We start from the raw sequence: 27,243 nt of genomic DNA, 5'->3' as shown, positions 1-27,243 counted from the left end.
TTTTTTCTTTTATTCAATTAAATTATTTCCAGAGGATACATTTCTAGGATGGGGGCTAATGGGGAAAAGGAATAGTTCTGTGGCTCCTGAGATCTATAACTATGTTGAAGAATTCTTGGGGAGAAATTTCAGAGAATTTAATAACTGACATATAAGCCCATATTAAATGTTATTTACTGAATTTCAGCAGCATCCACAAAAATGGAACACATATGGAACAATTTAAACATTTATAAGGGAATATCTTTTTCTTCACCAATTGCAAAATATTAAGATGCTATTTATAATATATTTTCATCATAGCTTTCAACTCACCCTTGACATAACTGATAGCATCCATCAAATCATTCAGACCAACTGTATCATCACCTGTAAGGAAAGGGAAATAAACTTCACAATCAGAGAAGCTAATGTTACTGAGATTCACAACACTTAGGATGCATAAAGTTCTGAAATTATGAATTCAGTAATCTTTTTTTCTAATTTTTCTTAGGGTTTCATGAACTTATCCTTAGAGATAACAGTATTATCTTAGAAACAAAGCTTGTAGCCTGTAATAAATCATTCTTGTATTTTCCTATTTGCTTTTAGAAGCTACTAGAATAAAGTTAAATTAATAAGTGATTGGTAGGACTTCCCTGGTGGCACAGTGGTTAAGAATCCACCTGCTAGTGCAGGGGATATGGGTTAGACCCCTGGTCCGGGAAGATTCTATGCCGTGGAACAACTAAGCCCATGTGACACAACTACTGAGACTATGAGCCTAGAGCCTGTGCTCCACAACAAGAGAAGCCACTGCAATGAGAAGCCCAAGCACCACAAGGAAGAGTAGCTCCCAGCGTAGCCAACAATAAATAAAATAAAATAAATAAAAATTGAAAAAGACGTGTTTGGTTACAAGTAAGTGTAGGGAGACAGGACAAATAAACCTAACCCTGAGTATTTTGTATTAGTCAACAAACACTTTGCTTCCTTAGTGGCTCAGTGGAAAAGAATCTAACTGCCAATACAAGAGATGCAGGTTCGATTCCTGCATTGGGAAGCTCTGGAGAAGGAAATGGCAACCCATTCCAGTATTCTTACCTGGGAAATCCTATGGACAGAGGAGCCTCATGGGCTACAGTTCAGGCCATGGGGTCACAAAAGAGTCAGGCATGACTTGGTGACTAAACAACAACAAGCACTTAGGAGTACCTTCTGTGTGCAAGGCACTTGGCTAGGCTTTGGGGATATAAAAGTAAACACATTGGCAGAGTTCTTGCTGATACGGAGTGTACAGTCTGGTAGAGGGAAACAGACAATGAGCATGTAAACAAATGAGCAGAAAGGTACTGTGTTTTTTGAGGTATTGTTAAGATGTTATCAAAGATGAAACAGCGCAAAATAAAAAGCAACAACAAAAAAAGCTAAAAAGAAAGAAAGTTTTAAAAAAGATGAAACAGGGCAATATTCGTAAAGAGTTAATAGTGGGTGGGATTGCTTTAGACAGGCAGCTGAGGAAAGCCCTCTCTGATGTGTATCTATTTGGGTTGAGGCCTGAATGATGAGGAGAGTCATGTGAAGAACTGAGAGAACATTCCAAGTAGAAAAACGGTATGTGTGATAGGCCTAAAATGGGAATGAATTTGACATTATTGAGAGATAGAGAAAAAGCCAGTGTGAAAGGTGCCAAATTATGCAGGGCCTTGTAGGCCATGATGATAAAGCTTGGATTTTATTCTGGCTGCAATGAATGTCTGGAGGCCTAGAAGAAGGTGAGTAATTTGATCTGATTTCAGCTTTCAAAGGATCACTTTGGCTGGTGTATGCAGGATGGGGAAATTGGAGGAATCAGGACTAGATAGTAGTCTGTTTTAGTGGCCCAGGAAAGAGATGATAGTGGCTAGGCCTATGGTTGCAGCAGTAAAGATGGTGATAATGGATAGATTCGGGACCTATTTTTCAAGTACAGCCTAGATTTGAATGTGGAATAAGAGGGGAAAAAAGAAATGAAATCTAGTCTTTCCTCCTCCTTCCCTCCAAAAATGGCAGCAGGATAGATGAAATGACATTACTGAAATGGGTGTGGGGGAGAGGGCTTGAGACTTTTTAGGGGAATTAAATAAGTCCATTAAATCTGTGGTGCCTTTTGGACATCCAAGTGGAGATATCAAATAAATAACTAGTTTGATATACCATTCCTGACTTAGGGAGCTTGCCCTGGAGACATAAATTTGCTTTTACCAGCTCAAAGACAGTATGTCGCCCAATGAGACTAGATGCAATCTCATAAAAAGAGAATGCAGATTTTTTTAAAAGGACAGCTAAGGGTCTAGCCCCCGGGCACTTCATTATGCAGCGATCTTGAAGGGGAGGAAGAGTCAAAAAAAAAAAAACAAAAAAAACCTGAGACGAAGCTGTCAGTGAAAAAAGAAGAAAATCAGATAGATATGGAGCTTTCAAAGTCTGAAGAAAAAAATGTTTCAATAAAGAGAGGATAGTCACTATGTCAAAAGCTGAGATATCAAGTAAATAAGAACAGAAAATTGATCATGACGCTTGTTAAGAGATAGGTCACTGATGATTGAGAGTTGGTTGCAGGGAAGCATGCAATGGAGAGTGAATGGGAGGTTAGGAAGTAAAGATAATAAGTAATGACAGCTTTTTGAGGGGTTCTGCTGTGAAGAGGAACTGATCTAGTAGTAGCTGGCCAGGGACAAGGGGAATAAGAGACATAGCTCCCTGTCAATGGAATACAGAGATCTAGTAGAAAGGGAGAAACTGATGATGCAGGAGAGAAAGAGCAAAATTACAGGAGTTAAGTCTTTGAAAAGGTAAGTGGAAATGAGATGCAGGGCACAAATGGAAAGGTTGGCTCACAGTGGGAGCAGGGATTCCTTTATAACAAGATGAGAGCAGGGTATGTGAGCATAGATATAGGTAGGTTCATAGACATCAAGGAGGAAAATGAGGTTATTCTTATCTAACTGAATCTTTTTTCTCTATGAAGTCTGAGATGAGGAGGTACTGGAAATTTGAAGAGAGAAGGGGTGAAATTATCTCTGAGAGTGAGAAAAGTGAATTTAGTTGGAAAAGGTAGTAGGGACTTTGGCCTCATTAAGGATTGACTTGATATTCATGGCCAATGTGTCCAAGTGAGTTCTAGTAGTACAGTTTTGTGATTTTCTTCAGCAATGTTAAAGCTTTTCAGGAGCAAGCATAGAGTAAGGCGATGCCTGGGTTTTTGCCAAGCAAGTTTGTTAGGAGTTTTGAGAGTTTTTAAGGTTATATAGTGTTGAAATATTGAATCTAATTTAAGGAAGCAAACAAGGACATATGGGGAGAAACTGAATAATGAAAGACTGGTTGAGTTAAGGCACTGAAGGCCTCCATGAGGATGGAGAGTAGCTGGAGTTGGATTTCTACATTCTGTTCTGCTACATGTTCAATAGTACCAATTCTTGATATTCAATTGGTAAATGGAATAATGTCACAATAATGTGGAACTTGCATTAGTTCATACATAATTTTTCCTAAGTAAGAGAGTCAGAATTATAAACCTCAGCAGGAAAAGAAAAAAAAAAAACCAAAAACCTGGACTGGCCCTAGCAGGGCCCTCTCAGCTCTATTTTAATAAAATTAAAAAATAAGTGCCAGTAATGTATGAGGGGGAATCAGATTCACTGGCTCAGAATTCTACTTCCATCTACATTATTTCAGAGCTGCATGTCAGCTTTCCAACTCTTTTTTTGGGTTGTGTGTATGTGTGTATTTTTTAATGGCTTCCAGCTACTCTGAGCTATTTACCTGGGCTTTTCAAACTTCTTCACACAGTATCAACTGCTGCTTTTGTTAGTGCTCTGCTTACAAAGTGGCATAGATTTTGAATGGGCTTTCTGAGTTTCCCCCATAAGCTCAGTTACTTCAGTGTACTTTCACAGAATGGGAGAGTTCTCCAGCATTCCTACATTGTGTTATGGTAGAAGAGCTTGGATAGTAACTGAAGGATAATGGCTAGACAGTGGATACATAAAATAAATATTTTCAGGGTGATGAAGCATTAGGCAAGGACAAGATTCAGGTCATCAAAGGAAAAGATGATTGAAGTTAAAGAGGTCAAGGAGCAGCAGGTCAGGATGTTGGATGGGTGATCTATATCAGGAGTTCTTTCTTTAAATTTTGTTTTTTTGGTTCTTTTTGGCTGCACCCTGTGGCATGTGGGATCTTAGCTTCCTGACAGAGGTCTAACCTGTGTCCCCTGCAATGAAAGCATATAATCTAACCCACTGGACTGCCAGGGAAATCCCATAACAAGAGTCTTAATCTGGGGTCCGTGGATCCCGTATTTATAGATTTTTTTCCATTCAAGCTGAAGGACTCCCTGTAAAATACATCTTTATTTTCACTAATCACTAACTTAAATTTAGCATTTTCTTTAATTATTCATGTAGTCCACAAACCATAGTAGTAGTAGAAGAACCTGTGACTTTGTTACTATTGATAATATAAATCACTACCATTTTCATATCACATGACAGAAGATGCAAATATATCAAAAAGTTACTTATGCTCTTCACTACTTTAAAATGACAATAATTATTAGACCTGGTACTAGAACTTGTTCAGTTCAGTTCAGTCGCTCAGTCGTGTCCAACTCTTTGTGACCCCAAGGACTGCAGCATGCCAGGCCTCCCTGTCCTTCACTATCTCTGGAATTTACTCAAACTCATGTCCATTGAGTCAGTGATGCCATCCAACCATCTCATCCTCTGTCATCCCCTTCTCCCACCTTCAATCTTTCCCAGCATCAGGGTCTTTTCCAATGAGTCAGTTCTTTGCATCAGGTGGCCAAAGTATGGGAGTTTCAGCTTCAGCCTCAGTCCTTCCAGTGAATATCCAGGACTGATTTCCTTTGGGATGGACTGGTTGGATCTCCTTGCTGTCCAAGGGACTCTCAAGAGTCTTCTCCAACACCATGGTTCAAAAGCATCAATTCTTTGGCACTCAGCTTTCTTTATAGTCCCACTCTCACATCCATACATGACTACTGGAAAAACCATAGCTTTGACTAGACAGATCTTTGGTGGCAAAGTAATGTCTCTGCCTTTTAATATGCTGTCTAGGTTGGTCATAGTTTTTCTTCCCAGGAGCAAGCGTCTTTTAATTTCATGGCTGCAATCATCATCTGCAGTGATTTTGGAGTCCAAAAAATAAAGTCAGCCACTGTTTTCACTGTTTCCCCATCTATTTGCCATGAAGTGATGGGACCGGATGCCAGGATCTTAGTTTTCTGAATGTTGAGTTTTAAGCCAACTTTTTCACTTTCCTCTTTCACTTTTATCAAGAGGCTCTTTAGTTCTTCTTCACTTTCTGCCCTAAGGGTGGTGTCATCTGCATATTTGAGGTTATTGATATTTCTCCTGGCTATCTTGATTCCAGCTTGTGCTTCCTGCAGTCCAGTGTTTCTCATGATGTACTCTGCATATAAGTTAAATAAGCAGGGTGACAATATACAGCCTTAACGTACTCCTTTCCCGATTTGGAACCAGTCTGTTGTTCCATGTCCAGTTCTAACTGTTGCTTCTTGACCTGCATACAGATTTCTCCGGAGGCAGGTCAAGTGGTCTGGTATTCCCATCTCTTGAAGAATTTTCCAGTTTGTTCTGATCCACACACTCAAAGGCTTTGGCATAGTCAATAAAGCAGAAATAGATGTTTTTCTGGAACTCTCTTGTTTTTTTAATGATCCAGTGGATGATGGCAATTTGATCTCTGGTTCCTCTGTCTTTTCTAAAACCAGCTTGAACATCTGGAATTTCACGGCTCACATACTGTTGAAGCCTGGCTTGGAGAATTTTGAGCATTACTTTGTAGTGTATGAGATGAGTGCAATTGTGCAGTAGTTTGAGCATTCTTTGGCACTGCCTTTCTTTGGGATTGAAATGAAAACTGACCTTTTCCAGTCCTGTGGCTACTGATGAGCTTTCCAAATTTGCTGGCATATTGAGTGCAGTACTTTCACAGCATCATCTTTTAGGATTTGAAATAGCTCAACTGGAGTTCTATCACCTCTACTAGCTTTGCTCGTAGTGATACTTCCTAAAGCCCATTTGACTTCACATTCCAGGATGTCTGGCTCTAGGTGAGTGATCACACCAGAAATTGTTAAATGTATTAATAAGTACTAATACTTTATTTCATTAATGTTTTGATAAATTGTATTTTAATATAATTAGCTTCTTGGTAATCTTATGTATTTCATTTTATGCATTTAAGAATATTATTTTTCAGAAGGGGTCTGATTCATCAGACTGTGGAAATGGTCTATGGCCTCTGATCTATACAGAGGATATTAAAGTTGCCAAGAATAAGGACAGGAGTAGTGGAGAAGGAAGCCAGTGAGCTCAGTGCTATTTCATGTAAAATGTTCTAAGTTGTATTTTTACCTTATGTATTTATATGAAGGTCATAATTTGTAACAAATATTTATTCTTTTAGGACTTATATTTATATAACAGGCAAAATTGATTCATAGATCATAGAATTTCCTTTTCTTCTTCAACATTTTCTCCATCTTCCCTGTCATCTTCACCACTACCACTGTCATCATGACCAACATTTACTGAGTATTCTAGACACCGAAGTAAGACCTTTATATGCATTATCTAAATTATTTCAGGGCAAGAAATTACCATAGAAAATAATTTAATTCAACCTCTTGTTTTACATGTGAAGAAACATAGATTCAGTAGGGTTAAACTGTCAGCAAGTTAGTGACGGAATAGGGACCAGACCTCAGCAAAAAGAAACACCATATATTACAGATGAAGCATGTAGGCTAGATTCACTAGGGAAAAGGGATTTTTTTCCCCCCAAAGTACTGCCAAATGATTTTTCCAAGAGCAGTGGCAACTTTCACCCAAATGTATCAGTAAGTCCCTTTCCTCTTACTGTCACCAGAACTAAATGTTCTCAGCCTTATTAATTTTTGCCTGAGACCTGAAAATATTTCCATGCCTTGCTTTATTTTGTATTTTCATGATTACTGGTGAGGTTAAATATCTTTTCATATGTTATTAGACTTTTAGATTTCCTCTTTTATGAATATTTGCCTATTTTTCTACTGTCAGTATGTTTTAATCAATGTATGAGGGCTTTTTCTGCCTTAGGGACCTTACCATTTTCTCCTAGTTCATCATCTGACTTTTGACTTTCTTAAATGTTCCCTTATGAATGAAATTTAAAAATTCATTTTTCTTTAACTCCTTAAGTGTGTGGTATTCCCAGGTATGGCTGAGTCCTGAAACCAACATTCCCAATGTATTTTTTCAAAAGTGTTTTTGGAGATGATATTTCTTCATGAGTCAAGATCAAGTCCTTTCTATTTATACTTACTGCATTATGGTACTAAAAAGGCTACTTACAGCAGTTCTAATACAAGGGCTCAATGCTTCTCTGAAGAACATAAAGATGTCTGACACTCACCATCAGCTGACAGTTGGGTTATTAGTTCCTCAAGTTCCTCATCTTTGAGTCTAATTCCCATGTTTTCCACAAAAGATTCCAGTTTTTTAATTCTGACCCTTGGTGCTTTGGAAAGAAGGGCATGGAATAAAAACAAGAGTATTGATACTTAAGTGTGAAAAATGCCAATCATGACCATGCATCAGAAACCTCATAGGACAATAAAGCACAAGGGCACAAAGAAACTATTAACATATATCTCTCCCAAAATTTAGATTTGTCTGTAAGATTTAGATTTGAAAGTAAGAAAAAACTGAGAAAGGTAACCATTGAGACAAAGCTAAATAGTAAACAGTATTTATCTTTATGGAAAGGGGTTAGATCAGTGGGAAGTGGGAGACTTTCACTTTAAAAAATTGAGATATAATTGGCATATAACATATTAATTTCAGGTGTATAATGTAATTATTCAATATTTGTATATATTGTAAAATGATCACCACAATAAATTTAGTTCACCTCCATCACCACACATAGTTACATATTTTTCCCCCTTGTGGTAAGAACTTTTAAGATCTACTTTCTTAGCAACTTTTAAATATAAAATAAGGTATTCTTCACCACAGTCACCATGTTGTACATTACATCCTTGTGACTTGACTTTCACTTCTTTATATCAATTTTTGTAAGTGGTAGAATTAATTTTCTTGTAGTATTTTGTGTTTAAAAATATTTTTTCTAATTAAAAATTAAAAATATAATTGTTTACATTGAATTAGTATAGAAAGTGGAAATAGGATATCTTCCTTAATGTCTATCCAGAGGATTCTGTTTTGTTTTCCATGAGAGGTCATTTAGAGAGGAATAGGTAAGTCTGGGGCTTCCCTGGTGCCTCAGATGGTAAAGAATCTGCCTGCTATGCAGGAGACCTGGGTTTGATCCCTGGGTTGGGAAGATCCCATGGAGAAGGGAATGGGTATGCACTCCAGTATTCTTGACTAGAAAATCTGGAGGAGCCTGGTGGGCTATATAGTTCACAGGGTCAAAAGAGTCAGATGTGACTGAGCGACTTACACTTTCACTTTCAGGTAAGTCTAATGATTTGTGATTGAAATAACCACCAACTTATATGGTTCTATCCAGAAAACAGTGTTAGAAACTTCCTACAGTAATATACTTCAACTTGTATCTTAAAGGGCAGTGCACCCAAAGAAGAATGATATTTCATAACAATGGATCAATAAATTGGCAGGGAGCAAACTTGGAATATTTAAAAGAAAATGCTGAGGATTTTATTTTTACTTGTTCTTTCATCATACTTTTCACTCACCTTTGAGGGCTTTCACACTTTTTAGCAATCTATTCTTAAATACTTTTCCATCAGCTGTAATATAAGACACAATTAAGAATATAGGTTAAATGATGGAAAGATTAACAAAGCACAGAGACAACATAACAGCCATAATTTCAGGAGAAAAAAAAAACTCCTTTCTGATTTGTTTAGATGTTATTCTGTTTTATCCTCAAGTAAGAATGAAACCAAAGCTGAAGGAAGCTTTTAATGATATAAATTCACCTATTCATGGGAAATAGGTGGGGATGGAAACAATGGCTGACTTTATTTTTTTGGGGCTCCAAAATCACTGCAGATGGTGATTGCAGCCATGAAATTAAAAGATGCTTACTCCTTTGAAGGAAAGTTATGACCAACCTAGACAGCATATTAAAAAAGCAGAGATGTTGTCAACAAAGGTCTGTCTAGTCAAGGCTATGGTTTTTCCAGTAGTCATGTATGGATGTGAGAGCTGGACTATAAAGAAAGCTGAGCGCCAAAGAAGTGATGCTTTTGAACTGTGGTGTTGGAGAAGACTCTTGAGAGTCCCTTGGACTGCAAGGAGATCCAACCAGTCCATCCTAAAGGAGATCAGTCCTTTAGTTCATTGGAAGGACTGATGTTGAAGCTGAAACTCCAATACTTTGGCTACCTGATACAAAGAACTGACTCATTGGAAAAGACCCTGATGCTGGGAAAGGCTGAGGGCAGGAGGAGAAGGGGATGACAGAGGATGAGATGGTTGGATGGCATCACCGACTCAATGGACATGAGTTTGGGTAAAGTCCAGGAGTTGGTGATGGACAGGGAGACCTGGCGTGCTGTGGTTCATGGGGTTGCAAAGAGTCGGACATGGCTGAGCGACTGAACTGAACTGATTCATTGAATTAAAAATAGTCTTGCTTCTTTGTTTCTTCCTTTTCCCTTCCTTCTTTTCTCCTTTGACTTCCCTTTTTGACTTGGTCATGATTTAGATTAGGCAGTGCTCCCAGAGAGACAGGATAATTTAGCCCTTATGGTAGGAGACTGGTGAAAGATAGCATCACTGACTCAATGGACCTGACTCTGAGCAAACTCTGGGAGACAGTGAAGGACAGGAAAGCCTGGTATGTTGCAGTCCATGGAGTAGGACTTAGCAACTGAACAACAAAAGATGTTGTCAATTTTCTGTATTAAAATGTAAGCAACAAGATTTCTTCTCGTGTGAGGATTGTGTTTTACAATTTAGGTTTTATTGGACAATACACATATATAATTTCACCAGTTTTCACACACAAGCCCATGACTCTAAGTTTCCCAGGCTGAACTAAATCCTTACCATGAACTGGCAGAGTTTTCAGCAGCTCCTTCTGCTCCTCAGTAGTGAGTGCTAGCCCCATTCTCCTCATCACATTGTCCAGATCGCTGACATTAACCTTCTCTCCTTTGGAAAGATGGGAATTGTTAACATGTAACAATTTTAGGACTCACTTGGAAAAGACTGATGCTGGGAAAGATTGAAAACAAAAGGGGAGGGGGCGGCAGAGAATGAGATGGTTAGACAGCATTACCAGCATGAATGTGAGCAAACTGTGAGAGATTGTGGAGGACAGAGGAGCCTGGCATGCTGCAGTCTATGGGGCTGCAAAGAGTCAGACACAACTTGGCGAATGAATGACAACAACAGCAATTTTAGGAATGGACTAAAGATTTCAAACTATGAAAAAGATTACCTATGTGGCATCATCTATAATTAGACAAGCAAACTGACTATGAAATTTGTTAAACTATGTAGATTCAAAGGACATGTGGGTGGGTGGATTGAGTCAGAAATAGAATTCATACTTCTAAACCAAGCAAAAGAAAAGTTTTTATAATTTCAGATATAAGTTAAAAGCCATTAAATTTCCTGAACTACTGGGTCTTTAGACACAGTAACTGAATTTCCTAGCTACCCTACAAAAATTTACCTTGAGATTGGACAGTGTTGACCTATATTTTGGGCTTCCTTGTTGGCTCAACTGGTAAAGAATCTGCCTGCAATGCAGGAGACCTGGGTTTTTGGTTGGTTAAGCAATGGTGAAGTGGAAAACGTTATTGATAAAAACATCACATAAAATAGCTCTATTCAGGGAAAATCCCACATCAGATTATAAAAGAAACATTTAACATTAAATTTGTAGGGAGTCAATTTCAGCTCAGTCATGTCCAACTCTTGTGACCCCATGGACTCAGCATGCCAGGCTTCCCTGTCCATCACCAACTCTCGGAGCCTGCTCAAACTCATGTCCATCGACTTGGTGATGCCATCCAACCATCTCGTCCTCTGTTGTCCTCTTCTCCTCCTGCCTTCAATCTTTCCCAGCATCAGGGTCTTTTGTCAATTTAGCATGTCAATAATAGCCCAAAGAAAAAATGACTGTTTAAAAACATCTTTTTTGAAAAAATAAAGCATTAAGTTCTTACTTAATAATGAATTCCCTTTTCCCCTAACTGCTTACACACCAATGAAAGCTTTTGCATCATCCATCGCAACATCCAAATCAACCATTTGATTCTCTGTAAAAAAAGACAATTCAGGCACAGAAAAAACTTAGAGAAAAATGTTATAAAACATTTAAGTTTTTAAGTTGTAAACAATTAAGTTGTAAAGTATTGGAATTCATCTATTTTTCATGATTTTCTTTAGTAACTCTTTTAACTCAAAATACACAAGAAACAGGAAAGAAGATCAAAATGTTAGCATGAGCATTCATTTAATATCACTTTCTGTTTAGTATCAAATAATCCTTAATGTAAAGAAGCAAGCTTAATAGCAATTCCTTCTAATAGAGGGATTAATATTAAATCTATTTATATAAATAGTATAAATCTAAATCTATACTATTAAAAGAGGTCTCTCCCTTTTTTCAAACCCAGTAACTGGAACATATTTCAATGGTCAAGATAGAATCTGAAACCTTGAAGTCATTTATTTACATAAGCATCTGACTCTTAAAGCTTAACAGTATGCTATCTTCCCACTCTCTAAATTTTGCTTATGTTCCCCACCACCAACCTTCAGGACTGTAAACTACATGAAAGCAGGGACCATCCCTTAATTTCCTTTATACTACCAGTATAATTTGTCTATCATTCAGGGTTTTGCATATAGTTCGTGGTAGCTAGACAAATGAATTTCAATGGTGCAGAAATAGTCACACTTTTGGATTAGAAAAAAATTTTGTCTGTGTTATTGAATCAAGGATCCTAAAAATAGTTTATTGGTAATAATATCTTTTCTGGTAGGAAGCATTTTGAGGACTCCTAGCTAATATGTAGGGACCATGATTACCAGCATTATTAAACCGAGAGAGAGTGAAGTTTTAAACTACAAGCTAGGCTAAAACTGTTTCCTCTGTTAAGGCCAGAAGCTAGGCTGAAGCTGCTCCCTCTGTTAAGGGCAGAAGTTAGGCTGAAGCTGCTCCCTCTGTTAGGGCAGATACAGGTAAGCGTCATGTAGAAGATGTTCACTGGTAGTAGCAGCCTACCTTAGCAACACTTGCCAAGCCCTAGCTGAGGACAGAACACTGAAGGAAGAGGAGCAATTTGTTCACTTTGATTGGCATGTACTGGCTCTGCTGAAAGATGTGCTATCTAGTTTTCCTACATCAACTTGTTTTTTATTAGCTTTTTTTTTTAAAATTCAAAGCCACTGGCTTTGTTAGACTCTAATAAGGGAATCTTAGACTGGGGCTCATCCCTTAGCAATTTCTCCCTAATGAATTATCCTAACTTTGCCTTTTTGACACTTTTATCAAGGTTAATTTGTCTTATTGGGTCATTAATGAAACTTTAACTTACTTAAGAGAAGGTATACATGGGAGGGAGAGAATGAGGGAAGGAAAATGCATGCAAAATGATAACATCTGTTAACTTTAGCCTGTATTTGTTATATTGGTCTCTATTTTTATATATGTTTGAAATATTTCATAAGTTTTCAAAAGAGATTAAAAAAGAGGTTTACTTTCAGAAGCTCTTATGCAGAAACCCTAAGGTTCCCCCTAGGTACAGTGGTATCTGAAACACTTACCACCAACTGGCAGGTGGGTCAGAAAATCTTCATAGTCCTCTTTCTCAGGCTGAATTCCCATGTTCTTCATTAGAGTGTCCAGTTTATTGACACTGATTTTTTTCCCTTAGGAAGAAGAGGATGTACATAAGAAATACAAGCAAGTCCAAGAAGTGGAAGATTATGTCTTTAAGTGGATTCTATCTTTGAGTTTCACCCTAAGTGGAGGGTGAAGCACTGGCCATTTAAGTGAACCTATAGAGTTAGTACTGGAGTCAAGAAGAGAAAATGCTCTTTTAACACTGTGCTGTAGCTTTTAATTGAAGTAATCATGGGTGAAAAAGAAGAATTAGATAAATATGATGAACTGTGATAAAGATAGTCAACCTAATGAAATAAAAATTTCAAACTTGCTACATGTTACTAACAATGACTTCTTCAAATGTACTTATACCCAAAGAAGAATAGTAGGTTACCAGGCCTAAATTCAGTATCAGGACATCAGTGGAACATTGAAAGAGCAAAATTCTAATCAGACATTTTAAAAAGCAGATGCAAAACACAATAAAATTTAGATACTATTCTCATGATTCTTACCTTTGAGAGATTTCACACTATTCAGTAATCTTTTCTTATGTACCTTTCCATCACCTGAAAGATATGGTAAAATTCAAGTCAAAAGAAAAAGAACAAACTCTTGTCATTTTATAAGACATTTTACACAATTCACCTAGAAAATTATTCTATTTCACTTTCAAATTATAACAAAAGGTAAGGACTGTTCTCAATCTATCCTTTATGTGGAACACACAGCAGTAGTTGATGCAGGCTACACACACACAGACACACACACACACGATTCTTTCTTCTCATTCTTCTCTTCTTTAATGGCACTTTGACTCCTCTGCCTTTTTCTTTTTTCCTTGCCTATGCTCTAGGCCCAGGATGTATTGCTACAAGTATATGTTTAGATATAATGGTAGATCCTAAAAAGGGATGACATTAAAGACAGGTAGCAACCCAAGCAGTAACATAAAACAATACTGAAATGAAAAAAATTGGTCTCCAAACAAAATCTTTTCATAAATGGAGGTGAAATTCAACAGAGACAGAGAACAAGGGACACATACCAGCCTAACTCATCCCCACAGGTGTTATCTGCCTCTGGGGAGAGGCCTCCATTCTGTGGCAGGAGTGTCTGCAGAGTGGACAGAACCCTCAGCACCTGGCATATGCAGGCAGTCATCTCCATTACAGTCCATCTGCTTCTTTCTGCATCTCTATCCTGCTTTCTTGGAGCCAATATCCTAAGAATGTTGCATTTCTCACAACTGGCCCCGTGAGAGCAGTTGGGCAGGGGGATGCTATACACAGTGAGTAGTCATAGCCTCAGGTGTATGTGGGGAGGATTCACAGGAGGCACTGAGCATTTGCTGCCCAGGTTGCCAATTCTGCCACTAAGGTCACTAACTTCCTTAGTGATGTGTAGGCTTTATCACAGGGACAGACTTTATTTTCTTGGGCTCCAAAATCACTGCAGGTGGTGACTGCAGCCATGAAATTAAAAGACACTTGCTCCTTGGAAAAAAAGCTATGACAAACCTAGACAGCATATTAAAAAGCAGAGACATTACTTTGCCAAAAAGGTCTGCCTAGTGAAAGGTATGGTTTTTTCCAGTAGTCATGTATGGATGTGAACATTGGACCATAAAGAAAGCTGAACGCCTAAGAATCGATGCTTTTGAAATGTGGTGTTGGAGAAGACTCTTGAGAGTCCCTTGGACTGCAAGGAGATCCAACCAGTCCATTCTAAAGGAAATCAGTCCTGAATATTCATTGGAAGGACTGATGCTGAAGCTGAAGCTCCAATACTTTGGCCACCTGATGTGAACAACTGATTCATTAGAAAAGACCCTGAAGCTGGGAAAGATTGAAAGCAGGAGGAGAAGGGGATGACAGAGGATGATGGTTGGATGGCATCACTGACTCGATGGATATGAGTTTGAGTAGCTCTGGGAGTTGGTGACGGACAGGGAGGCCTGGTGTGCTGCAGTCCATGGGGTCACAAAGAATCGGACATGACTGAGTGACTGAACTGAACTGAGGCTCTCTCTTACCTGGAGAACAATGAGGGATGGGAACTATGGGGCAGGGGAAGAATGTCTATATGTTTAGGTCTCTGGAATTAGGCAGGAGGTACAGGTGAAGCACAGGCTGGCCTCTAGGGTCTCTGTGGGTGAGTCTATGCAGGTGCCCAGGAGGTGAAAGTTTTGAGGAACTAACTCACTGGGACACTGACCAATCAGAATGGGTACTGACAACATAAGCACATGGTCCAAAAGGTTCCCTGGCTCTTGCTGCTGCTGCTGCTGCTGCTGCTGCTGCTAAGTTGCTTCAGTTGTGTCCGACTCTGTGCGACCCCATAGACGGCAGCCCACCAGGCTCACCCGTCCCTGGGATTCTCCAAGCAGGAACACTGGAGTGGGTTGCCATTTTCTTCTCCAATGCGTGAAAGTGAAAAGTGAAAGGGAAGTCGCTCAGTTGTGTCTGACTCTTAGCGACCCCATGTACTGCAGCCTACCAGGCTCCTCCGTCCATGGGATTTTCCAGGCAAGAGAACTGGAGTGGGGTGCCATCGCCTTCTCTGTCCCTGGCTCTTCAGTCAGTCAGTTCAGTCCTTCAATCATGTCCAACTCTTTGCGACCCCATGGACTGCAGCATGCCAGGCCTCCCTGTCTATCACCAACTCCTGGAGTTCACCCAAACCCACGTCCACTGAGTCGGTGATGCCATCCAACCATCTCATCCTCTGTCGTCCCCTTCTCCTCCCACCCCCAATCCTACCCAGCATTAGGGTCTTTTCCAATGAGTCAACCCTTCACATGAGGTGGCCAAAGTATTGGAGTTTCAGCTTCAACATCAGTCCTTCCAATGAACACCCAGGACTGATCTCCTTTAGGATGGACTGGTTGGATCTTCTTGCAGTCCAAGGGACTCTCAAGAGTCTTCTCCAACACCAGGTTCAAAAGCATGAATTCTTCGGCACTCAGCTTTCTTTATAGTCCAACTCTCACATCCATACATGACCACTGGAAAAACCATAGCCTTGACTAGATGGACCTTTGTTGACAAAGTAATGTCTCTGCTTTTTAATATTCTGTCTAGGTTGGTCATAACTTTCCTTCCAAGGAGTAAGTGTCTTTTAATTTCATGGCTGCAATGACCATCTGCAGTGATTTTGGAGCCCAGAAAAATAAAGTCTGACACTGTTTCCACTGTTTCCCTATCTATTTGCCATGAAGTGATGGGACTGGATGCCATGATCTTAGTTTTCTGAATGTTGAGCTTTAAGCCAACTTTTTCACTCTCCTCTTTCACTTTCATCAAGAGGCTCTTTAGTTCTTCTTCACTCTCTGCCATAAGGGTGGTGTCATCTGCATATCTGAGGTTATTGATATTTCTCCTGGCAATCTTGATTCCAGCTTGTCCTTCATCCAGCCCAGAGTTTCTCATGATGTACTCTGCATATAAGTTAAATAAGTAGGGTGACAATATACAGCCTTAACGTACTCCCTTTCCTATTTGGAACCAGTCTGTTGTTCCATGTCCAGTTCTAACTGTTGCTTCCTGACCTGCATACAGGTTTCTCAAGAGACAAGTCAGGTGGTCTGGTAGTCCCATCTCTTTCAGTATTTTCCACAGTTTATTGTGATCCACACAGTCAAAGGCTTTGGCATAGTCAATAAAGCAGAAGTAGATGTTTTTCTGGAACACTCTTGCTTTTTCAATGATCCAGCAGATGTTGGCAATTTGATCTCTGGTTCCTCTGCCTTTTCTAAAACCAGCTTGAACATCTGGAAGTTCACGGTTCACGTATTGCTGAAGCCTGGCTTGGAGAATTTTGAGCATTACTAGCGTGAGAGATGAGTGCAATTGTGCGGTAGTTTGAGCATTCTTTGGCATTGCCTTTCTTTGGGATTGGAATGAAAACTGACCTTTTCCAGTCCTGTGGCCACTGCTGAGTTTTCCAAATTTGCTGGCATATTGAGTGTAGCACTTTCACAGCATCATCTTTCAGGATTTGAAATAGCTCAACTGGAATTCCATCCAGAATCCCTGGCTCTTACATGTTTACAATTTAGTTGCTGGACTGTGGGAGGGCTACTGGGGAGGAATTGAGGATGTGGGGTGCATTTTCAGAGGACTACCTAACAATTTAGCTGTGTAGCTATTAAAATAAAAAAAATATTTAACCGCTGGCTGAATAGAAAAGAGAGAAGTCTCTCACTTCCAAATGAAAACATAAGTGACAGTAACAAAGTTTCTAATGTCTGATCTGCATTTTTCTTAGGGGGTTTCTCAGGGCACTGGACAATTCTCACCCCAAATCCCACAATATCACATTTCCCTGAGCACCATGACAGGATGTACACTACTCACTAGAGATTGGCAGAGTTTTTGACAGCAGAGACTGTTCTTTTTCAGTGAGCTCGAGTCCCATGTTTCCCAGCACAGTTTTAAAGTCACTGGCTTCTACCTTGTCTCCTTTGAATAGACAGGAATTGTTTCAGGTGATAATATTAAGAGGTCTAATTATTCTAAATTATAAAAAAATAATCCACTACAACCTTACTTTTAACTGCAGGATAAAGTTTAAATACATGAGCTGACTTCACTTACACAGAATTATTGTGAAATCCATTACTTGAAAAGGCTTTTTAAATTCAAATAAGAAGATTGGTAACATTTCTATCCTATGTATGGGTCGATGTGGCATAGAATAACACGGAAGCAGAATAATAGCACAATGAGTCGTGATGGTAAGTAGAGTCTGCAGGCAAGTAATATCTCTGTTACTGCTTCTTAACCTGAATTATAGAACTGACTGTTCAAAGAGATCACATTTCCTGATGCAAAAACTTCACATTAAGATTCACTGTATTCACCTATATTTTGATTTTTTTAAACACTAGAGAAATGAGAGCACATTACTGGCCAAAACACTGGACAAGTTAATATTCCTTATGGAGACTGCCCACACTTTCTCTAAATCTCTAATAATCTAAACTATTGTCAATAAGTCAAAATTATCAATAAATAGATAAAAGAGCAGAGTGAACCTACTAATGACTGGACAGAGTAAACTATTGCTGTAAGTAAGTAATTCTCCATAAAACATCAAGATCTCAATTTTATAACATCTGATACAAATTCTTACTTACCTGTAAAAGTGTTTGCTGCATCCATCAACACATCCAAGCCAACCTTTTCATCTTCTGTAAAAAATTCAGAATTTAGACTCAGGTATGTATGCTAAGTGGCTCAGTGGTAAAGAATCCACCTGCCAATTCAGGAGACACAGGTTCGATCCCTGGGTTGGGTGATTCCCTGGAGAAGGCAATGGCAACCCACTCCAGTATTCTTGCCTGGGAAATCCCACGGACAGAGGAGCCTGGTGGGCTGCAGGCCATGGGGTCACAAAAGAGTTGGACAGGACTTAGAGACTAAACAACAACAATAACAAAGATAATAAGGTATCATTAACAAAGATAATTGAAAAATTAAATACACAAGTCTCTTCAATAAGTAGTTTGGGAAATCTGAACCATTTTCTTAAACCACATACCAAAATAAGCTCAAAATGGATTAAAGACTTGAATGTAAGGCCTGAAACCATAAATCTCCTAGAAAAAAACATAGGCAGTAAGCTCTTAAACATTGGAATTAGAAATATATATATATTTTGGATGTGTCTCCTTAGGCGAGGGAAACAAAAGCATAAATATTCAAATGGAATTACATTAAACTAAAATGCTTTTGAACATAAAAAGAAACCATCAACAAAATGAGAAGGCAACCTACTGAATGGAAGAAGATATCTACAAATATATCTCTAGTAAGGGGTTACTATCTAGTCTGTTTTTATTAATAATAAATACATTGCACAGGAATAGTATAAGCAGTTGTCAAGTAAATAAAGCAATACAACACAATGCTGGCATATTGTTGGTACTCAATAAATACTTGCTGAATGAATTAATTAAAGAAATAAATGTATTTAAAACTCATGACCATCATCCTTGAACAATGAAGTCTTGCTCTAGTAAAAGATCTTCTTTCTAGTCCTTGGAGTTCCATGCTATTACAAAAGAAACTTGAAATCAGCCCTCATGCCAGGCAAGATTCTCCAGTGAAGAAAGCAGAGACTACTCCCCTCCTTTTCTTCAGTCTGAGTCCTTTCATCTTAGCCCTGATTCCATCCCAGTTACACTATTTAAAAAAAAATGATCAGTCTATATTCATATGTATGTATCTTTATATTATCTTTTCCTACTTCTTTCTTCTTAACTTTCCTTTATCTTTCTTCCTTATCTTACTCAGTTGGCTTATACCTTGTATCTAAATTTCCTGTAATTACTTCAATTCTGTCCTAAAAATGATTTTTCTCTCTGTTCTGTTTCCTCCCACCCTGTTTTTTGTTCTGAGGCAATCCCATGATCCACAGTCTTCTGATTTACACTTTTATTCTCTACCTCCCTTTCACCTACCACATCAGATCTTCCCAATATATTACCAGTGTGGCTCCCTAAATAAGACCCATATTATCTGGATTTTATAAGGCTCTATCATCTGGACTTCAGCAACAGCCTCTACACTGTATCTCTGCTTTCAGTTTTCTCTTCCGAACATGTCTCTCCTCACTGCTTTCAGAGTGAGCTGAGTCATCGTCTACAAGATAAAAGCACCCTAAAGGCTCACCAGTAATTGGTAGGTGGGTCTGCAAGTACTGGATTTCCTTTGCTTCAAGTTTGAATCCAGTGTTTTGTAGAACATTACTTAGGTCACTGACAGTAACCTTGCCTCCTTAATAAAAACAAGAGAAAATAGATAAGAATGTCACGAAATGAAAAATTCAGACTGCCAACCCTTACCTAGGAATAAAAGCACAAAAGAGCTTTACAGCAAGTTGTGTGGAATAAGAAACAAAATATGATCCCAAAACTAATTGGCAGAAGTTTATATTGGGGAGAAAAAAAGTAAAGAAAGAGTTTGGCAACTCTGGTAAATTAGACAATGACAACAACCAAATCATGTCATTATGGTCAAAAAGTAAGATCTGAAACTTCCTACAGTAACAATAAATTAGCTTCTTAATGTAATTTATACTACAGAAAAACTATTTAATGAGGCAGACTTTCTAAATACAAAATGACATGAAGAAATCACAGAAGGAATGACTGATATAAACACATAAAAATGAAAAATGTCTGTATACTGAACTACAACATAGTGGACAGAAAGTAAATTGGTGGCTGCCTAGGTCTGCACGAGTTATAGGGAATGGGTAGTGACTGCTAATTAGTGCAGTTTCTTTTTGGTGATGAAAATGTTCTAAATTGATTGTAGTGATGGTTGTACAACTCTGTTACTATACTAAAATGCATTGAATTGTACATTTTAAATGGCTGAATTACAAGGTTTATAAATCGTATTTTAATAAAACTGTTGTTAAAAACTACAACATAATAAAATAAAAATGCAAACAACCAAATGGAAAAATGTTTCCTATAGACATGACAATGTGCTAATATCCTTATAAAGAAGTCATTGAAGTTAATAGGAAAAATGCAAAGATGCCATAGGATAATGGCCAAGAGGCCAGACAAATAATTAAAAGACTGAAAGATATAATGATATAAACCATTTTCAACTTCACCAATAAAAAAATACAGACTCCATTTTTCATCTGTCAAATTAGCAAGGCTCAAAAAATGTGAAACAATATATAGTGGCCAGCACATAACAGTAAAGCGGACTCTTATTCATTTATATACATCAAAGAGTTGAGATCCTTTGACCTAGTAATTCTAGTTGGAAAACTCTATCTAAAAATGATTTTAAAGTTGAATAAATATTTATGCATAAAGATGACAGATGTATAACAGGAAAGCATTAGAGACTACCTAAATGTTCAATGAGAAAAGAAAAATCAAACTCGCTTTACAACAAATGTTAAAGAGACTTACATAGTCAAGAAATACAAGAGAAGAAAAAAGATCTACAAAATCAACCCCAAACAATTAAGAAAACGGCAATAGGAACATACATATCAATAATTATTTTAAATGTAAATGGATTAAATGTTCCAACCAAAAGACACAGACTGGCTGAATGGATACAAAAACAAGACCAATATCTATGCTGTCTACAGAAAACCCACTTCGGACCTAACGACACACATAGACTGAATATGAGAGGATGGAAAAATATATTCCATGAAAATGGGAAGCAAAAGAAAGCTGGAGTAGCAATCCTCATATCAGACAAAATAGACCTTAAAGTAAAGAATATTACAAGAGATAAGGAAGGACACTACATAATGATCAAGGGATCAATCCAGGAGGAAGACATAACAATTGTAAATATCTATGCACCCAACATAGGAGCACCTCAATACATAAGACAAACACTAACAGACATAAAAGGAGAAATTGACAGTAACATAATAATAGTAAGGGACTTTAACACCCCACTGACACCAATGGACAGATCATCAAACAGAAAATTAATAAGGAAACACAAGTCTTAAATGATACATTAGATGAGATGGATCTCATTGATATCTTCAGGACATTCCATCCAAATGCAGAAGAATACACCTTCTCAAGTGCACATGAAACATTCTCCAGGATAGACCACATCTTGGGTCACAAATCAAACTTCAGCAAATTTAAGAAAACTGAAATCATATCAAGCATCTTCTCTGACCACAGCACTATGAGACTAGATATCAATTACAAGAAAAAAATATAAGAAACAGAAACACATGGAGATTAAACAACATGTTTCTAAATAGCCAACAGGTTACTAAAGAAATCAAAAGGAAAATAAAAATATTTCTAGAAACAAATGACAATGAAAACACAACAACTCAAAACCTATGGGATACAGCAAAAGCAGTTTTAAGAGGGAAGTTTATAGCAATACAATCCTACCTCAAGAAACAAGAAAAACACTGAATAGACAACCAAACTTTACACCTAAAACAACTGGAAAAAGAATAACAAAAAACCTCCAAAATTAGTAGAAGGAAAGAAATCATAAAGATCCAAGCAGAAATAAATGAAAAAGAAATGAAAGAAACAATAGTAAAGATTAATAAAACTAAAAGCTGGTTCTTTGAGAAGATAAACAAAATTGACAAGCCTTTAGACTCATCAAGAAAAAAGAGAGAAGAATCAAATCAACAAAATTAGAAATGAAAAAGGAAAGGTTACAACAGACAATACAGAAATACAGAGGATTATAAGAGACTATTATGAACAACTATATGGCAATAAAATGGATAACCTGGAAGAAATGAACAGATACTTAGAAAAGTTCAATCTTCCACGACTGAACCAGGAAGAAATAGAAATTACGAACAACCCAATTACAAGCACTGAAATTGAAGCTGGGATCAAATCTCCCAAAAACAAAAGCCCAGGACCAGATAGCTTCACAGGAGAGTTCTATCAAACATTTAGAGAAGAGATATTGCCTATCCTTCTAAAATTCTTTCAAAAAATTGCAGAGGAAGGAACACTTCCAAACTCATTCTACGAGGCCACCATCACCCTGATACCAAAACCAGACAAAAACAACACAAAAAAAGAAAACTATAGGCCAATATCTTTGATGAACATAGATGCAAAAATCCTCAACAAAATTCTAGCAAACAGAATTCAGCACATCACACAGCTCATACACCATGATCAAGTTGGGTTTCTTCCAGGGATGCAAGGATTCTTCAATATATTCAAATCAATCAATGTGATACACCATATTAACAAATTGAAAGATAAAAACCACATATGATTATCTCAATAGATGCAGAAAAAGCTTTTGACAAAATTCAGCACCCAAATCAATAACACAGAAATCACTTGCATTTCTATATACTAACAATGAAAAATCAGAAAGAGAAATTAAGGAATCAATCCCATTTACCATTGCAACAAAAAGAATTAAATATCTAGGAATAAACTTACCTAAGGAGAGAAAAAAAACTGTACATAGAAAATTATAAGACACTAATGAAAGAAATCAAAGACAACATAAACAGATGGAGAGATATTCCATGTTCCTGGGTAGGAAGAGTCAATATTGTAAAAATGTCTATATTACCAAATGCAATCTTACAGATTCAATGTGATCCCTATCAAATTACCAATGACATTTTCCACAGAACTAGAACAAAAAATTTCACAATTCATATGGAAACACAAAAGACTCCGAATAGCCAAAGCAGTCTTGAGAAAGAAGAATGGAGCTGGAGGAATCAACCTTCCTGACTTCAGAGTACACTACAAAGCTACAGTCATCAAGACAGTATGGTACTGGCACAAAAACAGAAATATAGACCAGTGGAACAAGATAGAAAGCCCCAAAATAAACCCACACACCTATGGGTACCTTATTTTTGACAAAGGAGGCAAGAATATGCAATGAGGCAAGACAGCCTCTTCAATAAATGGTGCTGGGAAAACTGGACAGCTACATGTAAAAGAATGAAATTAGAACACTTTCTAATACCATACACAAAGATAAAATGAAAATGGATTAAAGACCTAAGTGGAAGACCAGAAACTATCAAACCCTTATAGGAAAACATAGGCAGAACACTCAATGACATAAATCAAAGCAAGATCCTCTATGACCCACCGCCTAGAGTAATGGGAATAAAACCAAAAGTAAACAAGTGGGACCTGATTAAACTTAAAAGCTTTTGCACAGCAAAGGAAACTATAAGCAAGGTGAAAAGACAGTCCTCAGAATGGGAGAAAATAATAGCAAATGAAACAACTGACAAAGGATTAATTTCCAAAATATACAAGCAGCCCATATAACTCAATACCAGAAAAACAAACAACCCAATCAAAAAGTGGGGAAAAGACCTAAACAGACATTTCTCCAAGGAAGGTATACAGATGGCTAACAAACACATGAAAAGATGCTCAACATTGCTCATTATTAGAGAAATGCAAATTAAAATTACAATGAGATATCACCTTACACTGCATCATCAAAAAGTCTACAAACAATGAATGCTGGAAAGGGTGTAGAGAAAAGGGAATGCTCTTACACTGTTGGTGGTAATGTAAATTGATTCAGCCACTATGGAAGATGGTATGGAGATTCCTTGAAGAACTAGGAATAAAACCACCATGTAACCCAGCAATCCCACTCCTAGGCATACACCCTGAGGAAACCAAAATTGAAAAAAACACATATCCCATTGTTCACTGCAGCACTAATTACAATAGCTAGAACATGGAAGCAACCTAGATGTCCATTGACAGATGAATGGATAAAGAAGTTGTGGTACATATACACAATGGAATATTATTCAGCCATAAAAAGGAACACCTTTGAGTCAGTTCTGATGAGGTGGATGAACCTAGAACCTATCATACACAGTGAAGTAAGTCAGAAAGAGAAAGATAAATATCATATTCTAACACATATATACGGAATATAGAAAAATGTTACTGAAGAATTTATGTACAGGGCAGCAATGGAGAAACCAATATAGAGAATAGACTTAGGGACATGGGGAGAGAGGAGGAGAGGGTGAGATGTATGGAAAGAGTAACATGGGAACTTACATTACCATGTGTAAAATTCCAACAGGAATTTGCTGTATGGCTCAGGAAATTCAAACAGGGGTTCTGTGTCAACCTGGAGGGGTGAGATGGGGCGGGAGGTGGGAGGGGGGTTCAGGAGGGAGGGGATATATGTATACCTATGGCTGATTCATGTTCAGGTTTGAGAAAACAATGAAATTCTGTAAAGCAATTATCCTTCAATAAGAAAATAAATAAATTTTAAAAAGAGAAAAGAATAATCAAGTAAATTATAATACAACACAATGATAGAGTCTTAAAAATGATGCTTACAAATAATTTTTCAATGATATGGTGGTGACTGGGCACACACAGACACACATGTCTTCTTTTCCACTCACCTTTGAAAGACTTCACACTCCTCAGTAATTCTTTCCTAAACACCTTTTTATCAGCTGTAAACAAACAAACAAAAAAACCATGATTGAGTTTTTTGATGATTCATAAGAATCAGTATTTACTTTCAGAAAGGGAAAACTTAAATTTATCAAAGTTCATTCTCAATGAAATAAAAAGTACTTAGAAAATTAAGTGTAGTGAATCTATCCACTAGACAGAATAGAAGACTCCTGCTAGTGGCATCCTACTTTGCTGAAACACAGGTAGCTTTTTCTTTACCATTTCTCCTCTCTAATTTGGCTTTATTTTTCTTTCTTCATTTTCCTACCCTCCTTCCCTTTTCTTTTCTTTTCTTACAGCTTAGACTTTGGATTTCTCCCAAAGAGATGAGAGAACATGTGTGTCCTATATGGGACATCTGTCTAAAGAGGTCCCAGTTTCCTAAACCAAAATCTAAATGAAAAGAACAGGATTTCAAAAAAAAAAATGCTAATATCAAACCTTTAAACAATATTTTTAATTGACAGAAAATGTTTCAAATGTTAGAATTTCTTATACAAAACCCTACAATTAACCTTTCCCGAAGTTCTGTTTAGGAGGGCAGGAACTTGAGGAAATGTGCTTCCCACAGTCAAGGTACCTGCCCAGCAGAGTTTAGTACAGTGCTATGTACAAAACAAAGCTTCAGTAAATGTTTGTTGAAGGAATACATTTTTAGACTTCAGTGATATAGAACAGACTTAAGTGCTTACCAGAAATGGGCAGAATTTTAATAAGCTTTTTGTGTTCCTTATTTGTGATCTCTATTCCCATGTTTTTAAGAACATTTTTCAGGTCCTCAGTGTGAATCTTCTCTCCTTTAGAAAAGGAAACGTGTACATATTAAACTTCCTTACCAGGTACAGGGGAAAGAATAAGGTACAATGAGGCCTTGTTCAGCTCTTTAGAATCAAGGAGGAGAGTCAGACATTTTTCTTTCAACCTAAGTAAACAGAACCTCTTATAATGATAAGACAGTAATATGCATAAAAAGTAAAATAGGAATTGTATAATCTCAGTAACTTAGATACTGTTTGATGGCTAATATAAATAATTCAATCACATAACAGTTGTATTATTTTATTTATTTTTTCTCTTCTTCCTTTTCTGTCCCCTCCTCTAGACCTCTCTCTTCTTCATCTTTCTTTTCTTCTGTTGCCTGAATTATAGAACTAGCTTTAATAATGATAACAAAAGTTGACTTATAAAAATTTCCACCTTGAATAAAGTTATATTTATACAATTATTAATGTATTGCAAGCTGAAAGAAAGATATGAAAAACCAAATAAGAAGGTCTAACATATAATAAAATAGGAGCTTCCAAAAGTGAAAAAAGAGAAAAGAGAGGTAAGGTAATACTGAAACATAAGGACTGAGGGTTTTCAGACTTGAAAGTCATAAATGTTCAGTTTCAGGAATCAGAAGTTCCAAGCAGGAAAAATGTAAAGAAGTCTACACTTGGCCACATGATAATGAGAACTTCAAAGATAGAGATAATCTTAAGAGTTACAAGAGAAAAAGAGATTAACTATCAAAAAGCAATGAAGACTTATAGTTGATTTTTTAATAGCAAAAAACAGGGCCAGAAAACAGTGCATATGAGTCTACCCATTTTATCTATGTATGTATGTATGTTCTTCTATCTCTTTTTCCCCTTTTAAATTAAAATACAAATTTTATTATAGGCTAACTTTACAGCTTAATCTCTAAGGAACAATGTTCAAATGGGGCTGTAGCTAAATTTGGGAAGTAATTAACATGACCCAGAGATAGTGCGACTGTCTCCGAGAGATAGACTGTTGGAACTCTGCTGCTTCTTATTCTGGGGAGAGAGTGAAGACAACTTTCACTTGTATGAAGGATAGCTGCATCTGACTAGTTGGAAACTAAGAAAGGTTTTTCGTTGTTTTCTATGGAAGCTAAATTCAAATGTATGTAGAAAAGTCTGTAGCTGAGTAGTCAAGAGGAGATTTAGGAACTAATTCTCAGTGTTCCGGTCCTACCCTTCTGTATTCTGGTTGTGTGTGTGTGTGCGTGCGTGCGTGCGTGCGTGCGTGTAAAGGCAAACAGATAGGACACTGAAAGATGAACTCCCCAGGTTGGTAGGTGCCCAATATACTAATGGAGATTAGTGGAGAAATAACTCCAGAAAGAATGATGGGATGGAGCCAAAGCAAAAACAATACCCAACTATGGATGCGACTGGTGATGGACACACGGTCCGATGCTGTAAAGAGCAATATTGCATAGGAACCTGGAATGTTAGGTCCATGAATCAAGGCAAATTGGAAGTGGTCAAGCAGGAGATGGCAAGAGTGAACGTTGACATTCTAGAAATCAGCGAACTACGATGGACTGGAATGGGAGAATTTAACTCAGATGACCATTATAT

The 27,243-nt window shown here is 37.5% G+C and overlaps 1 protein-coding gene across 22 annotated transcripts in view; it reads right to left on the bottom strand.

Annotated features, from left to right (window-relative positions):
- Positions 1–27,243, bottom strand: part of EFCAB3 (EF-hand calcium binding domain 3) — a 349,923-nt gene that overhangs the window by 39,028 nt on the left and 283,652 nt on the right. For 12 of the 22 annotated variants that reach the window (XM_081576514.1, XM_081576515.1, XM_081576519.1 and 9 more), the window contains 12 exons: positions 25,564–25,668; positions 24,814–24,867; positions 19,566–19,670; positions 18,029–18,082; positions 17,247–17,351; positions 13,404–13,457; positions 12,828–12,932; positions 11,261–11,314; positions 10,095–10,199; positions 8,774–8,827; positions 7,465–7,569; positions 316–369 (listed from right to left, as the gene is read on the bottom strand). In XM_081576514.1, the coding sequence (XP_081432640.1) occupies positions 316–369; positions 7,465–7,569; positions 8,774–8,827; positions 10,095–10,199; positions 11,261–11,314; positions 12,828–12,932; positions 13,404–13,457; positions 17,247–17,351; positions 18,029–18,082; positions 19,566–19,670; positions 24,814–24,867; positions 25,564–25,668 (954 nt within the window). Of the gene's footprint in view, positions 1–315; positions 370–7,464; positions 7,570–8,773; positions 8,828–10,094; positions 10,200–10,725; positions 10,793–11,260; positions 11,315–12,827; positions 12,933–13,403; positions 13,458–17,246; positions 17,352–18,028; positions 18,083–19,565; positions 19,671–24,454; positions 24,528–24,813; positions 24,868–25,563; positions 25,669–27,243 lie in introns of those variants that run through there. The other 10 variants (XM_081576526.1, XM_081576523.1, XM_081576524.1 and 7 more) reach the window with 8 other exon arrangements.

Source organism: Giraffa tippelskirchi, chromosome 3 (genome assembly GCF_054371585.1).
Source record: "Giraffa tippelskirchi isolate mGirTip1 chromosome 3, T2T-mGirTip1v1.2.pri, whole genome shotgun sequence".
NCBI lineage: Eukaryota > Metazoa > Chordata > Mammalia > Artiodactyla > Giraffidae > Giraffa > Giraffa tippelskirchi.
Note: the sequence above shows the minus strand (reverse complement) of the source record. Positions and strands in the feature narration are given on the sequence as shown.